Source organism: Eublepharis macularius, chromosome 10, assembly GCF_028583425.1.
Source record: "Eublepharis macularius isolate TG4126 chromosome 10, MPM_Emac_v1.0, whole genome shotgun sequence".
In the NCBI taxonomy this organism is placed as follows: domain Eukaryota; kingdom Metazoa; phylum Chordata; class Lepidosauria; order Squamata; family Eublepharidae; genus Eublepharis; species Eublepharis macularius.
Window position 1 is genome coordinate 6,354,689 of NC_072799.1, and position 15,854 is coordinate 6,370,542.

At 46.2% G+C, this 15,854-nt stretch overlaps 1 protein-coding gene across 3 annotated transcripts in view; it reads left to right on the top strand.

Moving 5' to 3' along the window:
* MAVS (mitochondrial antiviral signaling protein) overlaps positions 1-11,680 on the top strand; it is a 28,220-nt gene extending 16,540 nt beyond the window's left edge. The window contains exons 4-8 of one of the 3 annotated variants that reach the window (XM_054989614.1): positions 2,218-2,507; positions 4,349-4,553; positions 4,659-4,910; positions 6,093-6,421; positions 7,900-11,680. In XM_054989614.1, the coding sequence (XP_054845589.1) occupies positions 2,218-2,507; positions 4,349-4,553; positions 4,659-4,910; positions 6,093-6,421; positions 7,900-8,625 (1,802 nt within the window). In that variant the 3' untranslated portion in view covers positions 8,626-11,680. Of the gene's footprint in view, positions 1-2,217; positions 2,508-4,348; positions 4,911-6,092; positions 6,422-7,899 lie in introns of all 3 variants that reach the window. The other 2 variants (XM_054989613.1, XM_054989615.1) reach the window with 2 other exon arrangements.
* The last annotated feature ends 4,174 nt before the right edge of the window (positions 11,681-15,854 follow it).

The following is a 15,854-nucleotide window of genomic DNA, read 5'->3' on the forward strand; positions in this document are numbered from 1 at the left end:
AGGTAGGGCTACCAGCATATCTGGATATCAAGTTAAGGTTTATACCATGGCAAATAACTGAACTGGGAAGCAACATATTATCATTATAGTTTATTAATTGTTGCAAAAAGTATTCACATTTAAACAATAACCTTATCCTTGAAAATATGTTTAGTACAGTATACATAGGAAGTATCATTATTTAATGTCCTTTGTGTTTAATAAATGTTTCAGTGCTGTATGCTTTGAGTAAATAAAGTCTTAAAGAGAGACAATATTTGGTAGGAGCTTTTTCAGAGCACCCCAAAATTTCCTAACTTTTCCACTAATAAAATTGAAAATAAGTCCTCAGGAGGGGGTGGGAAATGGACCCCCTCCAGATCTTCACACCTGCACAACATATGTGGATTCAGATCATTGGCTGATATTGTCAACTCTGATTGGCAGTGGCTGGTCAGGGACTCAGGCAAAGATCTTTCTCAGAATTTGCTAACCAATATCTTTTGTTAACTGGAGATGCCGGGGACTGAACCTGAAATCTTCTGCATGAAAAGCTGAACTTACAGTTACAGTCAGTCTCTCCGTTGTGTGTTCTCCGTCCTTCCTAACACTTAAGCAAAAACATGGGTTGGGTGGCGGAGAGAACCGTGGCTTAACAGTAGTACCTTGCGGATACCGGGATTACCGTTCCCGCAGTAGCAAATTGGAGCGAGCGGGAGATGCAGGAACGAGATTGGTCCTGTAAACTGCAACATAGACTGGGAGATGCAGGAACGAGATTGGTCCTGTAAACTGCAACATAGACTGGGAGATGCAGGAACGAGATTGGGCCTGTAAACTGCAACATAGACTGGGAGATGCAGGAACGAGATTGGGCCTGTAAACTGCAACATAGACTGGGAGATGCAGGAACGAGATTGGGCCTGTAAACTGCAATATAGACTGGGAGATGCAGGAACGAGATTGGGCCTGTAAACTGCAACATAGACCGAGTGTTAGGACTGCCGGCCCTCTTTGTGGGAGATACTCTAAATGACCAGCTGGTGGCCACATAGATATCCAGAGAAAAGCAAAGAACCCCTCTGGAGTCTTGCGGGCTCGGAAAAACAGTGCATTGTCAGGCGAAGACTCCTGGATGGCTGCTGAATGTCTCGACCTCTAGAAGGACCCGAAATAGAATCGCACTTGCGCTGCAGGTCAGCGAGGCTGTTCTGTGATACCCTCCCTCTTTCAGAAATTGCCACGTAATGATTTTAAGTATGTGTGTTGGTTTTAAATGTTTGACGTGATAGAGATGAACGAGAGGGAAGAGTGAGTGAGATGATCGGTTGATGACTGAGAGGATGGACGGAGTTGAGAAGTGTGACTGGAGTGAAAGCTGATCGGACAGTGGCAATGCTCTGGGGGCGGAATCAATGCAGATTTTAGTTACTGAGCATTCAGTTAACTAAAGGGGCATTCTGGTTTAGACAGGCAAGCTGTGCGCAGCCTGAGAGTGTCCGTGTATTACTGAGAGAAAACATTTCAGTCTGGGCAAAGCAGGCAACCTGTGTGGAAGCCTGAACTCTGTGTGTCTGAGAGAAAACATTCATTCTGTCGAAAGCAGGCAAACTGTGTGCGCTTGAGAGAGAAAGTTCTATAATTCTACATGACTGAACCTATGTAAGGAAACTTTTAAGAACTGATATTTTTGAAATCATCAAGGTTCAGTAATAGAGTGAAACCAATAACACTTCTTGCAAAAAATAAAAGTTTATTGGGGGGGGGGATTTGGTCATGCTATTCCTATATCTAGAGTTGCCAGCCTCCAGGTGGCGGCTGGAGATCTCCCGGAATTACAACTGATCTCCAGCTGACAGAGATTAGTTCCCCTGGAGAAAATGGCTGCCTTGGAAGGGGGACTCTGTGGCATTATTCCCTGCTGAGGTCCCTCCCCTCCCCCAAACCCCACCCTCTCCAGGCTCCCACCCCCCAAATCTCCAGGAATTTCCCAACCAGAAGCAGGCAACACTACCTATATCCCATTCCTATCCTCAGGGCCACATGGTCCCCCGAAGGAGCCTGACACTTGGGCACGTTATTCAAGGGGAAATTTAAATGAACTATTTTGGAATGTAATTCCTGGTGGCAGCAGTCTACCCAGAGGGTGTAAGAGGGTTTAAGGCAAAATCTTAACTACACAACAGAAAGGGGGTCGTAACAGGCCACCTCATGAGTTTGTGTGTGTTCTTCTTACAGCCCCTCAAAGGAGCTCCTCGGCAAGCTCTACTCCCCCCGCTGCTGCAAACGCCTCTCAGTCACACGTTTTGAAATCTGCTCCTGTGGTCCCCAGTGCGACCTCTTCTGATGATCGCCCGCTTTCTCCTCCACGTAACCTGTCAAGACCAGCCAGAGCCCAGCCTCCCACAGCTGTAAACGTCTCAACACCTGCACCGTCAGCATCCCCCCAAGATGTAGTTGATTGCAGGTCTCCTGTTCAAGAAACTAAGTTTCAGTCATGGAGCAGCGAGACAACTGTAAATGCAGAGGTTTGTCTGTGTTCTGTCGGCTTTGGGCTCGGGAAACGCGGTACTGAAAATGAGGCGAGACTTAGGGCCACTAACGCCTCAAGGGCTATATTTTTCATTGGAGTAACCAACCCTAGCCTGTGGCCAGGTATGTAGGTTCTGCATTAGGGGAATGAGATACGGATGGGGTGGAAGAAGTCGAGGACTCTTTGTGCATTGGTAGACAAGGGAGGAGGAGAGGGCCATGAGGAAGTAGGAAAATAGTAAAGCGGTAGCACCTTTAAGACTATCCAACTTTATTGTAGCATAAGCTTTCGAGAACCACAGCTCTCTTCGACAATACAACCACAGCTCTCTTCGTCAGATGCATCTGAAGAAGAGAGCTGTGGTTCTCGAAAGCTTATGCTACAATAAAGTTGGATAGTCTTAAAGGTGCTACTGGACTCTACTATTTTGCAGCTACAGACTAACACGGCTAACTCTTCTGGATCTATGAGGAAGCAGGGAAGTTGAGGCTTGGGTGGAAAAGTTTTGCTACAGAAGCAAGCCTGGGGGATAGGGAAACTAGACCTGGGATGAGTTTTCATCAGCCTAAGACCACAGTGGGACATTCAGCTGGTGATCTGAGGAATAAGAACACAGGGAGTTGCCTTATTCCAGGTCAGAGCCTTGGCCCGTTTAGCTCTGAATTGTCTGACAGGGAATATCTCACTAATGTCTCAGATCGGGAAAAGCTTTCCTAACGTCTGCAGCAAACCTTTTAGTGGGAGAAGGGGCCAGGAATAGGAGAGACTTCGTGATGATTAATAGGAAGTAGGGTAGTGAATCCTAATGCTCAAGAGGCTTCCTTTTGTGGATAGTGCCTTACAATATATTTTGCTTTCTTCTTCCAAGATAGTTTTTCTTGGAGTTCAAAGCTTTATGCAAGCAAGAAGGGGGGACCACATCAAGGCAAAGCAAAGGCAATCGGTACAAAGGGAAGGATCTTCAATAATTATGCAACCCTTAATTGGTTGCATAATTATTAAAAGATTCTTTCCCTTTGCACCAGTTGCCCTCTTTTTCTTCATTTTTGCATTCAAAGCTACGAGTTCAGGACAGCCTTTCACTTCTGTCTGGGACAGACTCCCTCCAGGATTTCTAGAAATTAGGGGAGCAGCTGTAGTTCAGTAGAAATGCAGAAGTTCCGAGGATCAATCAGTAGTTAACTCAGTCTGCAACATCTTCCATTTAAAAAGAACTCTTGTGAGCTAGCCTCGAGGAGGACGTGAGAGCTTGGAGAACTGCTGCCAAGTCAGAACAGCGCAGACGTTCTTCATTTGACACTTTATCTTTTAAACATACAAACCACGTGATTGTTTGTGTGCCGAAGAGTTTCACACATTGCAAAAGGTGTGTTCCCAGCTGATGTGCACGTTCAGGACAATTTAGGTGGGTGGCCGTGTGGATCTGCAGTAGAACAGCAGGATTTGAGTCTAGCGGCACCTTAGTGACCAACGTGGTTTTCAGTTAGTAGCTTTCGAGAGTCAGATCTCCCTGGTTCCCATGTCTGAAGAAGGGAGTTCTGACTTTCGAAAGCTTACAGTCTGAAAATCTCGTTGGTCTCTAAGATGCGACTGGACTCAAATCCGGATGTTTAGGACACCAGCTTTAATTCCAATAATCTTTTTTCTTGCGGCAGGTAGGGCAATTGAAATATATTTTGCAGTTATCTTCAATTGAATGCCTTTTCTTTTAAAAAATTATTTTTAATATATCAGTATATTTCCTTGTCCTTTGCGGCTGTTGCGCCTCTCTGTAGGTTAATCTGGGGGGTGACTCTGCTACCCCTGTCTAGTTACATTATTTCCTTGATTTTTCAGGCACACGGGGAGGACAAAAAGCTAAGTAATTCCACTCCAAATCAGCAAAGTAGAAATGCAGCAGAATCCAGTGTCAGCTTAGAGGTGCAGTATGAGAAACCGCCTGATGTCCAAGCTGCATCTTCCAGATCTCTGGCTAAGCGCCAGAGCCACTCCAAGGAGGAAATGCAAAGTGCCAAGCCTGTATCCTCAAATTCCAGCGCAGGTAATTTGGTACGGAACTGGGATGGTTTCCCGCCACGTCCTGTTTGTGTGAAAAATGGGTATTTTGGGAACGTGAATCGATCGGTTGACGGTGGTGTATCTCCAGCAGCCGCTGAGCCAGAAGCTGCTGCCTCTACCGACCTTGCAGCTTCCAGAAATCAGCCCGAGGAGACTTCCTATTTGTCTTCTGACAGCTTACCCCCCATGACTCCAAGACGTCGAGATAACACGCAACCTGAACAACACAACCACCAAGCTATTTGTGGTTACCAACAAGAAAATCTGTTAGGTGATCCTACCAACAACAAACCCTTCAGCCAGCAGATACAAGTTGAGGAAGAGCAAAAAGATGCCCACGGTAAGCCGGGCAGGCACAGTGAAACCACCTCTGTTCTCTTGCTCTGGAAAAAAGGTGTGGGCCAGCTCCACGAAGGATCTCTGGCTGGTTCCACGGGGGGGAAAACAATTGACCTAGAAAGAAGGGGTAAGCACCCTCTTGTGGACATTCAGTTAAAGGCCCAGCTTGCTTACGGTGGGGATGAAGCCAAGATACTCCATGAAAAAAACTTACGCCGGGGCTGCCTCCTCTGAGGAACCCTTTCTGATTCTCTGGCCCATTTCTCGCATAATGAGCCAGCTTGCCTGTTAAGATCTTCTGAAGAGGGCCAGTTTCAGATTCCCATTTCATTAAATACAGTAGGATGTGGAACAGGGCCTTCTATGTTCAGGCCCCATTTTTAAGGGCTGAACTGCTGCTGTGAAGCCATCTGAGGAATTCCTCTCAAGCACTGAAAGTGGAAGGGGTATAACTTCATGTCTTGTCTCTCTTTGTCATCCAGTTTTAACTTAACTGTCAGCCTCACTTGAGAGCCATCAGAGCAAATCCTCCTAGCTCTCACGTAATGCTTTAAAGACACATTATTGCATTTATTTTATTGATTCGAAACCTTTGTATGCTGCCTTTCCGCTCCGTTTAGGGTGCTCAAGGCAGTGAACAATCACAACATAAAAACAAGATGTCAAATACAAATGAATGTATCATTTTTTTCAACTGGAGAACGAGTAAACATATAAACACATATATACAGGAAGAAGGGACACTGAAAAATTCAAGGCTGTGTGCTCAGCGCGAAAAATCACTGACATTCTGCTAGAAGAAAAGCCTTAATTCATGCTAACTGCAGAATTATGCAATATAAAGACCATGTGCATATTTTCCCTCATTCTGCATGAATTGTTTTTAGTTTTGCAGAGATCTTTGCCCCTCTTTATGTCTTGTGGGGCATCGTAACCGTACCCCTAAACATAGCGGTCTCGGTCAGCTGCTTCTGAAATTATAACAGGATTTGTCTGCATGCTTTCCAACATACCTTTGGATCCATAAGGTCTAGAAACATGGTCATTTCATTTCCTTTTGAAGCTCTGGGGAAGCTGGCCTTTGTATCCAGTATTGCATTCTTCAGGTTAACGCTTCTGCAGAATTGCAGCATATGCACTGCAAAGTGTCCAACTCCATAACGTGTGTGTTATTTGTGTGCAGGTCCCTATGTTCCAGTAGCTGCAGCCGTGGCTGTTCCACCAACGGCTCCTTTGCTTGGCCAGTCTCCCTCCCGGGGTGATCAGCTCCCCCAAAGGTCGTCAAAAAAGGAGCAGAACAGCCGGATCTTCAACGCTGCTCTTGCTAGGTTTCGGCCTCTGCCTTCAGACTTCACTGGTTCTTCCTCCACCGATGTGATTCCTCCCAGCTCACCTGCAGCTGTTTCAGACACCCTGAGCGATGGATATTCTGATGATCTTAAACACCCTGTTCAGGAGAGAGAGCTGGAGGGGACAGAGGTCTGGACCTGCTCTGAGCTGGCGCAGGAGAAGGTAATTTGCTGTGTCAGCTTTAGAGGCATAGATGTTGCGGAGCATCAGAATTCACAGTAGGTGGAGGGGAAAGCCCTGAAATAATGTGGGAATTAAAAAGCATGGAGAGTTATTTAATGCACAGTATTTAGTTTATACAGTGCAACAACTATAACACTCTGGTATATTTGCAAAAGTTTGTGTTGTTTTCTGTTCAATTATTAATATACAAAATGTGTGGTGATGGAAAGTGCTGTCGAGTCATAGCTGACTCATGGCGACCGTGGCTGGGATGTTCAAGAGACTTAACAGAGGTGGTTTGCCGTTGCATTCTGCACGGCGACCATAGTCTTCCTTGGAAGTCTTCCATCCAATTACTAACCAAGGCCAACCTTGTTTAACTTCTGGAATCTGACAAGATCGGGCTTGCCTAGGCTATTCCGATTGGGGCAATATACCGAGTGGTAGGTATTAAACTGGAGTTGGATCTCAGCACTTTTTTTGCCAGCATCTGAACAGAAAAATGAAAGTTAAAAACGAGAATCATCAGTTGTGGCAAGCAAATGTGCAATATTTATATTCCTCGTGACAGGGTCTTCTACCAGTCCCCCTACTCTCAAGCCTGTGGGGTTATATCCGGATTTTCCAGCTGGATCCAGATTTTCTGCTCTCAGAAGGCACTTAGAGAACTTTCCTGCCTTCCTGTCTCCCACTGCACCCAGTTGATACCCCTGGAATTGTTGCATCTGTGAAGAGAGAAGACTCTCCGAGATGGCAACGAGGGGCAAATTGGGGGTCTGCCTCAGGAAAAGGGCAGAAATTACACCTACTCTTCTATTAGCAGAAAGTGGAGTCTGAAGCTAGTTCACAAAGCATGACAACCAGTTTCCTGTTGCTGTCCCAATGCTATGGAACAGCTTCCTGGAAGGGGTGAGATACGAAGTTTTCCCTTGAGGCTTTCCAGGGAGTCTGTAAGGCAAAGTTATTTAAAGGGACTTGCAGGGCAGTTTCAGTGATCTCTGTTTTAACTGTTTTAATTACTTCTTTTGATGCTATTGAAGTTACCCACCTTGAGTCCTAACTATGTCAGGAGAAAGGCAGGAGATAGAAATACTCTAAATAAAACAAATTACCTTTTTTTCCACTGGGGAAGAGCTGCAGTTGCAGGAGTGGATTATCTCGATGCAAAGGGATGGCTGTGATCATACAAAGCTCATAGGGAGCTGGACTGTAAAGTCCAATCTCACACTTAGGCCAGCTCTTTTCTCTGAAATCCTGCAACCGGAGATGCCAAGAACGGCATGTGCAAATCACATCCTCTGTCACAGAGCTGTGGATTCACCTGTGGCCCACGAAAAGATTTGTGGAATAAACTGACATTGAGGGAGAGTTTTGAAATACCAGTTTAATGGAGGGGGGTGGAGAAATAAGGGCAGGAACGAAGAAATGGGTTTCACTTACCTGTTTGGAAAGATGAGTGAATGTCTCTCTTCCCACAGGTGACTGGGAATGCTTCTTGGCCCTCCTATGGTACTCCTACGAATTCAAGGGAGGACAGGAATGATGCCAGTCGCCCTTCCAGGGACAGTTGTGTCTTCTGCAGTAACCAAGAAGAGGAAGACAGCATGCTATCGAAACCTGGTGTTCTAGTTTCAGTGGGAATCCCAAAGGGACGGCTTGACCCGCAGGTGAGCAACCTAGACACAGAATATTCAGGAACCTCAGATAGGTTTCGCTTCAGCGACGACTATTCGGTGGAAAGCAATTCCTTAATGCTGAGCAATTCTACTCAGCATAGTCACTCTGAAGAAGCGTGTCTTGACCCAGCTGAAAGCACAAGTTCCAGAAGAAACGTGACGAGAGGAAATGGTAATGCTTCTCTTGACAACCATTCAGATGATAGCTCCATCAGAACCCACACGTTTCACGTGGAGGAACCTCCTAGCGTTGATCTTGCTGCAGCGCCCGATGTGACTGGTCTGGCTTTTGGGAATGCTAGCCAGTCTCCAGGGGTCTTTTCTGACTCTGTCGCCAAGGGTCAGCCGATCAAAAATATCAACTCCCCTCCTTTGAGCAACCATGGTCAAAGAAATTCACTTCAGAATGAGAGTATCGGCGATGCGGAACCATTGCTCATGAGTAATTCTACAGCGCTTGCTGTTGGTTTTGCCCTGACTTCCCTGGTGGCTGTGGCTTTTGGACTGTATAAGAAGCTGAAGAAATAGGAGCCGGAGAGAGGTAGTAGAGAGAGTGCTACAGAATACTGCTTTGAGCCAGCTAAGAGAAAAATCGAGGCTCAGTCTCATGCGTGCTGTAAAATCTTACCTTCCTTTCGGTGCGAAGCTGCATAAAGAAAAAATAACGAAGCCGCGCTTGTTTCCTTGAATAGATTCCCTCCAAAAACTTCGTCTGATGGTTTTGATGGTTGCCTTCCACTCAGAAATACACTTGAAGATTCTGTAAACAGTCTGTATTGTGGTAGTGGTATTTTATACTATATGTGTGCCATGTTTGATCAGAGCCCATGGTGGACAGATTTACTGCTGTTCATGACACTTTATCCAGTAGAAGATGCCACTGTTAGTGGAATTGGTCTGTGGAGTCCAACTCAACGTATTGCTTTTGGCCAAATTCTGCAGCGAGCACTTCTGCCATTTTTAGAGGAGCGTTTATGTCTTAGTAGCCTTCCGTGCTTAACTCAAAGGCATGATAACCTTTGATTTTCAAATGCTCTGAATGGATAGCACAAACATCGTGCCTTAAGCGAGAATCTCAAGGCCTCTGGGCTTCACCGCTAGTGGAGACGGAATACTGAACAATGATAGACATTGGTACCTGTCAACTGATCAACGTTTCTGCTGACCTGTAATAGGAGTTTCATGGCATGTCTTGTATGGCTAATTGGTTAGGGAGCTGCCTCTTCCTTGAAATTCCTTTTTCACACTCCAGTGGTGTTCTGATCTAGTAGAATACCAGCTGCTCAGTTGCCTTTGGGGACGGGGCTTAAAAATGTGAGGCCCACCCCTTTAATTTTTGCACTTTTTATCATAAAAAAATAAAATGACTCTGGCGTTCTATAGATTTGTAGCTGTTCTTTGAGCCCTGGTTTTCTGTAAGTGGATGGAATTATTCCCCCGTTTATAGTTAGGAGCGCTCAGATTTGCCCTGGACATTTTCAACTTGGGTTGGTATCTTGTCATCATGGGCAGTGAATTCTAGGGTAGGAGGAAAGGGCATTGCAAAACTGGAAAAAGTACTGAAGAGGGCAACTGAGATGACCAAAGGGAGTTGGAGCACTTTTCCTATGAGAAAAGGCTGAAGAGTCTGGGACTTTTCAGTTTAGAAAAGAGACTGCTATAGGAGGGGCACAGTAGAAGTTTATAAAATTATGCAGAGGGTACAGAGAGAACATTTTCTCCCTTTTCTAAAATACTGGAAATCTAGGGCATCCAATGAAGCTGATGGGCCGTAGATTTAGGACAGACAACAGGAAATACTTCTTTCTCTCTTTGAGGCGGAGGACATCTTTGGGTGCTTCACAGTGTCCAGTTGGGGAGGCAGGAATTAATTTTCTTCCTGGCGTGTGGGGCACTCTCCTCAATTCCTGCCTCTAGGAAGAGCAATTCTGTAGCAGGCTCTGCTTCCTGTTTCTTGTTCTTATCTCTGCCTGTCTCTTACCCTATAAAGTTCCATCCATTTTTCACTTCTGTCTTTTCTTGCTGTCCTCTCCTTCTCGTCTTTTCTCCTGGTCGGCAGGGGCAATTACGGCAGCCATTTTAGGCAGATGTTTGCAAAAGATGGAAAGCAGGGACTCCAAGGACAGCTTCCATGACAAGGAGGAATACATCCCAGTGGCTACTTCGAACACAGTGGAGAACGATGGATCCGGCGCTGACGTGCCTTCTCGGTTTGTGTGCGCTGCTGGCAACAAGTCGGCCATTTCAGAGCTGCAGAAACGCTCCAAACAGCCCCAGGAACCAGAAACAACTTCGCACTCCTGCTGTGTAGCTGTGAGTGCCATTCTCCTCCAGCCCGTGGAATTGGCAGAAAAAAATGCCAGGAGCCTCTCCAGCTCTGAGATAGCAGCGAACATGGCTTACCAACCTCCTATCGAGAGATTCCGCTGCAGGCTTCTTCCCTTCAGACCAAGTCCTGCCACCTCAACAAGATCCTCCTCATCAACTGGGTAACGTACCCGCATCTCAGAACGTACCCACGTCTGTTGACTTTATTAATGTACTAAGGCTAGTTGTGAGAGAGGAAATCTATCGTTTCTGCTAGTCTGAAGCATCAGGTAATGATAAAGCTGCATCTACCTCCTCTTCTGCTCCCTCCGCTCCCAGATTGGTTGCCAGCCAGCGCTCAAGGGGGAAGTGGGCAGTGGTTGACCAAAGCCTCCAAAAACGAACCCTGGATAGGAGAGCATGCAGGTAGCCTCACTGGGGAGGGGATCAGTCATCAGATACTGGGTCTTATGACGAGGAGGAAATCTGTGTGCCAGAACAATTACCACGTTTCTTTAATCCTAAGATCTATCAGTACTTGCTAACCAAAACACTCTCAGCCTTAGAGCTACAGGAATCGCCCTGGCGGGGAGGGCACCAAGCCAGGGAGCTCCAAATCCAGGCCCAAGGGAAACAAAGAGTTCTTTCCCAGGGATGGTTTGTCGGAAAAGTATTAACGCTGAGTGGTCTAAACTATCAGCTTATCATCAATTTCCAAATTCTGTAAAAAAAAACTGTACTGCCTGTGATTGACGCTCCAGTGGCTGCTCTGCAGTCATTCGGTCTCTCATCAGAAGACGATCAGGGATAACCTAGACAAGAAGGGAGAGGCAGCATTGAAGAGAGCTGATGAGGCCACAGCAGAGGCCATGAAGGCTGCAGCTATATCCTCCACCGCCTCCAGAGTGTCTATAGTGTGGATTACAAACTGATCCAACTTCTTCCAGACAGTAAGAGCATGGACAGCAGACCTACAGTCCAAGAATGTGATTCTGGCTAACCCAGGGGGATAAACTGTTCAGGGATGCTCTTGAAAAGATCTTGATCGAGACCTGGGATAAAAAGAAAGCATTGCCGAAGACTCTCAAATGCTCTGACAGACTATTCGTTTGGCTCACAACCATTTCGATTGCCGAACACACTACTTGGACCCAGACAGGACCCCAAGCGGTTATTCGAGACAGTCCTCCAAGAGAAGCAACTTCAACCCATGATCAAGCAGGCAGCTACCTGCCCGTGGCGAGAGACTGAGAGCCAAGCTACAAGTGACGCCTGACACAGGTTGGACACTTGTCAGCTTCCCTCAAGTTTTGATGGGAAATGTAGGCATCCTGGTCTTGCAGCTGTAATGGAGAGCCAGGCTGTAAAACCAGGATGCCTACATTTCCCATCAAAACTTGAGGGAAGCTGACAAGTGTCCAACCTGTGTAAGGCATCACTTGTAGCTTGGCACTCATTCTCAACACCAAGCCCTGCAAGGCATGACTCAATAATAATAACAACCTTTGATTTATATACCGCCCTTCAGGATGATCATGGCATTAGAAATAATAATAGTCTACAATCAGAGACGGATAGGCAGAAGCATAAGCATAAACAAGCAATTAGTAGCTGTTAATAATAAAATTAATAAACATTCAGCAATCGAGTGCAGCTATATGCTTGGATTTAACTTTATAAACTTCTGCTAGAAATTTTGCAGCACTTAACACAAGGGTTACGATCTTCTAAAAGGTAAACTAAAATCCCTCCTTTAATAAAATTATTACGCTATTTTTTTTAACTTCAGGATGATTTAACACCCACTCAGAGCAGTTTACAAGTATGTCGTCATTATCCCCACAACAAACATCCTGTTAGGTGGGTGGGGCTGAGAGAGGTCTGGAAGAGCTGTGACTGGCCCAAGGTCACCCAGCTGGCTTCAAGTGGAGGAGTGGGGAATCAAACCTGGCTCTCCAGATTAGAGTCCTGCCGCTCTTAACCAATACACCAAACTATCTGAGGCTAGAGAAGTGTCAATTCATCTTTTGCAACATACTTGTTAAAAGGAGGAACAGGATAATATCACCATTGTGTCTGTGAGACCATTTGTGAACGTTTATTTGGTGGACTTACCTGTTTCTACTCACCGTGTGATTTAGCAACGTGAAGGTAGTCAAAGACTGTACCTGTTGGATCAAAGTTGATGCACGTATTGTTCTGAGCGGCTTGCCTGTATGTTATTCAAGCCTTTATTATAATCCTGTTTACATCTTTATTGATTTGTAATTAGTTACCTGTTGACTGTGACCTTGTATTTGTGTATTTACTACTTTGTTCATTAGAGTGTTGATTTTTGTATTTTCGAGTTGCTTATCGTTTTCTCTACCCCCTCCACGTGCAGATTGTTCTGCTTTTTTGCTGTTCTAGTCTTTGTGGAGGAGCCTCCTTGGTAATCCCCCCCCTCATAACAGGCTTGAGTCCCTCTATTTTCCTCCTTCATCTACCTCCCTCCACCCTCTAACTGCCATTAGGAGGCAATTTCTCCTCACACTGAGCAGAACCACAAGTGACAAAAGGCACAGTTTGGACACTTGTCAGCTTCCCTCAAGTTTTGATGGGAAATGTAGGCGTCCTGGTCTCGCAGCTTCACTCTCTGACTGCTGTCCAATAGACTTTTCAACTGTCACTTGTCCAACATTCCGCCAAGCTGCCTACATTTCCCATCAAAACTTGAGGGAAGCTGACAAGTGTCCAACCTGTGTCAGGCGTCATTTGTGGTTCTGCTCGCTGTCTGCCAATCCCTGTTGCTAGGCTACAGCAAGACTCCCTTCCTCCAAAAGGCGCCATGCAGCAATAGGCCCTCACGAACTTAGGAGCCTGAACAATGCACTCAAATATATGGCTGGCCTAGACACTTAACAGGGCGGAAGATCACTTGGTCTCGATCAGAGCTGAACGTACCAAAGGCATAGCCAATGTTCAGGCAGACTGGTTGAGCAGGGCGACCATTCGGCAGGGGGACTGGTCCCTCAGGAGGGAACTCTTCCAGCTGATCACATCACGCTTTGGAACGCTTCTCTGGGACCTGTTTGCATCCCAATACAACCATCGGGATGGGTGCCCTGATACTGCAGCAGCCACTGGGTCTCTGTGTATTTCCCCGCATTCTTGTCATACCCAAACTCCTGAGAAAGATCAAGAAATGGAGCGAAAGTACTGGTGATTGCCCTGCAGTGGTCCAGCTGACCGTGGTTCTCCATTTCAACAGATGTCGATATCTCCGCCTCTCGCCCTGCCAACATCCTGAGATATGTTGCAACATGGACTGAATTGGCACTCCCATCCAGACTGGATCTGCTTAACCAAGTGGAAATGGAGAGGAATTCCTTCCTAAGCAGGAGTTATTCTCCAGAGGTGATACCCTTCTGGTCTCCCGGCTGTCCGCTATCAGGATTTGTAATCCCTCCTGGAAAAGCTTTCATCAGGTGAGGCAGAAGGAAAGCAGTGGATGTTCTACACCCTTCCTTAGATACAATCCTAGGGTTCTTCCAAGATGGTCTCAAGACCGGCCTCAAACCAGCTATGCTCAAGAAGCAGTTTGCAGTTCTGGCCATGGCCTTCCCTGTACTGGAAGGATTCAATTTATCCAACCATCCAGACATCAAGTGTTTTCTTCGAGGGCCGACACTCAAGAGTCCTCCCCCAGTCCATTGTTTCCCTACGTGGAGACTTCACACTGTCTTGTTGGCTTTGACCAAACATCCTTTTGAACCGGTTACGGACGTGCCCTTGTGATGACTGAGAATGAAAACCATCTTTCTCATTGCGGCCACATCTGCCAGAAGGATTGTGGAATTCAGCGCCTTGTCTGCCAAGACTGACCTCTACATCTTCCCGACAGTTAGGGTGGTTCTCCATGGGGAGTACAGACCTCATGTTACCCGCTCTGAGCCTGCCTGGTTGGGAGAGCAGATTATAAATCTGATGATGATGATGATACACTGGGAACTATTTTGAAAAATTTAGCAACTTACATGGAAAAACTGCAGCTTTCTGACATAACACCTACAGAACTGCAAAAGACGGCGTTACTTGGAACAGTGTACATATTACACCGATACCTGGCTGATACTTAGGTGTCTGGTGGAAACTTGTATCAGCTTAGCAAGGCCAATCAGTCATAACGTGATCTTTATTTATTATTGATTGTGTTGCGTGTAACTCGAATAATAACAACTTTCCTTTCAGTGTTCTGCTCTAAATTTCACAGAGACACAAGAGATACGGCTACCATCCTTCTGTCAGGATCTGACGTCAGGAGAAGACTTAACTGTTCCGAATGGAAGAAATACAAAAGTCAGACTCCTTGTTCATTAATGTTTCTCCCCCCAACTTGAGGAAGAAAATGTCTTTAGCAGCCGTAGGTTCTGCTTTTGTCATGTCTTATTAAAGCCTACCAATCTCTCAACATAGAAGTTCCTCCTGGAATAACGGACCATTCAGTGAAGAGCGCCACCACTAATACAGCATTTCATAGGAACTCATCAGTAGAAGTCTGTCAGGCGTCAACGTAGTTGTTGGTCTTGACTTCCGTGAAGCATTACAAATTGGATCTCGTATGATTCAGCAGACACTGCCTTTGGTAGAAGAGTACTGGACCATGTTGTTTTGGACGAAGATGACAACCCACCTAAAGATGTCCTCTGCCTTAGAGGGAGAACGTACTTTTGGACACTTACGATCAGGGCTTTTTTTCTGGGAAAAGAGGTGGCGGAACTCAGTGGGTTGCCCTCAGAGAAAATGGTCACATGGCTGGTGGCCCCGCCTCCTGATCTCCAGACAGAGGGGAGTTTAGATTGCCCTATGCGCCGCTGAGCGGAGGGCAATCTCAACTCCCCTCTGCCTGGAGTTCAGGGGGCAGGGCCACCAGCCATGTGACCATTTTCAAGAGGTTCCGGAACTCCGTTCCCCCGTGTTCCCCCTGAAAAAAAGCCCTGCTTATGGTGAAGGGTCCTTCCTACTCTGAGGAAAGGAGGACCTCTTGCCCTCCCTAGGTCTTTGTTCTCTTCTGTTCTGCTGCCTCATTCTTCTACCTTCTCAGAGCTGTTTTTTACTTACCGTTCCAGTTAATATCTCAGAAGTGGTTTTGCGAGTTTGTGGTTGTTGATAGATAAGTTGAGGTTGCTGCTTTGCGGAGTCACACGGACTGAGGAAAGGGTGCCCCACACACCAGAAAGGAAGAGGAAGAAAATTAGTTCCTGCCTTCCTGATTAGATGGTAGGAAGCACCCAAAGATGTTCTTCTTTCCTCAAGAGTAGAAGGACCCTTCACGGTAAGTGTCCAAAGGGGTCCTTTTTATAACAAGTGATTAGGAAGTGGAATTCGCTGCCAGAGGATGTAAGGATGGCCACAGGCACAGATGGCTTTAAAAGGGGATTAGACAGATTCCTGGAGGATAAGTCTATCAA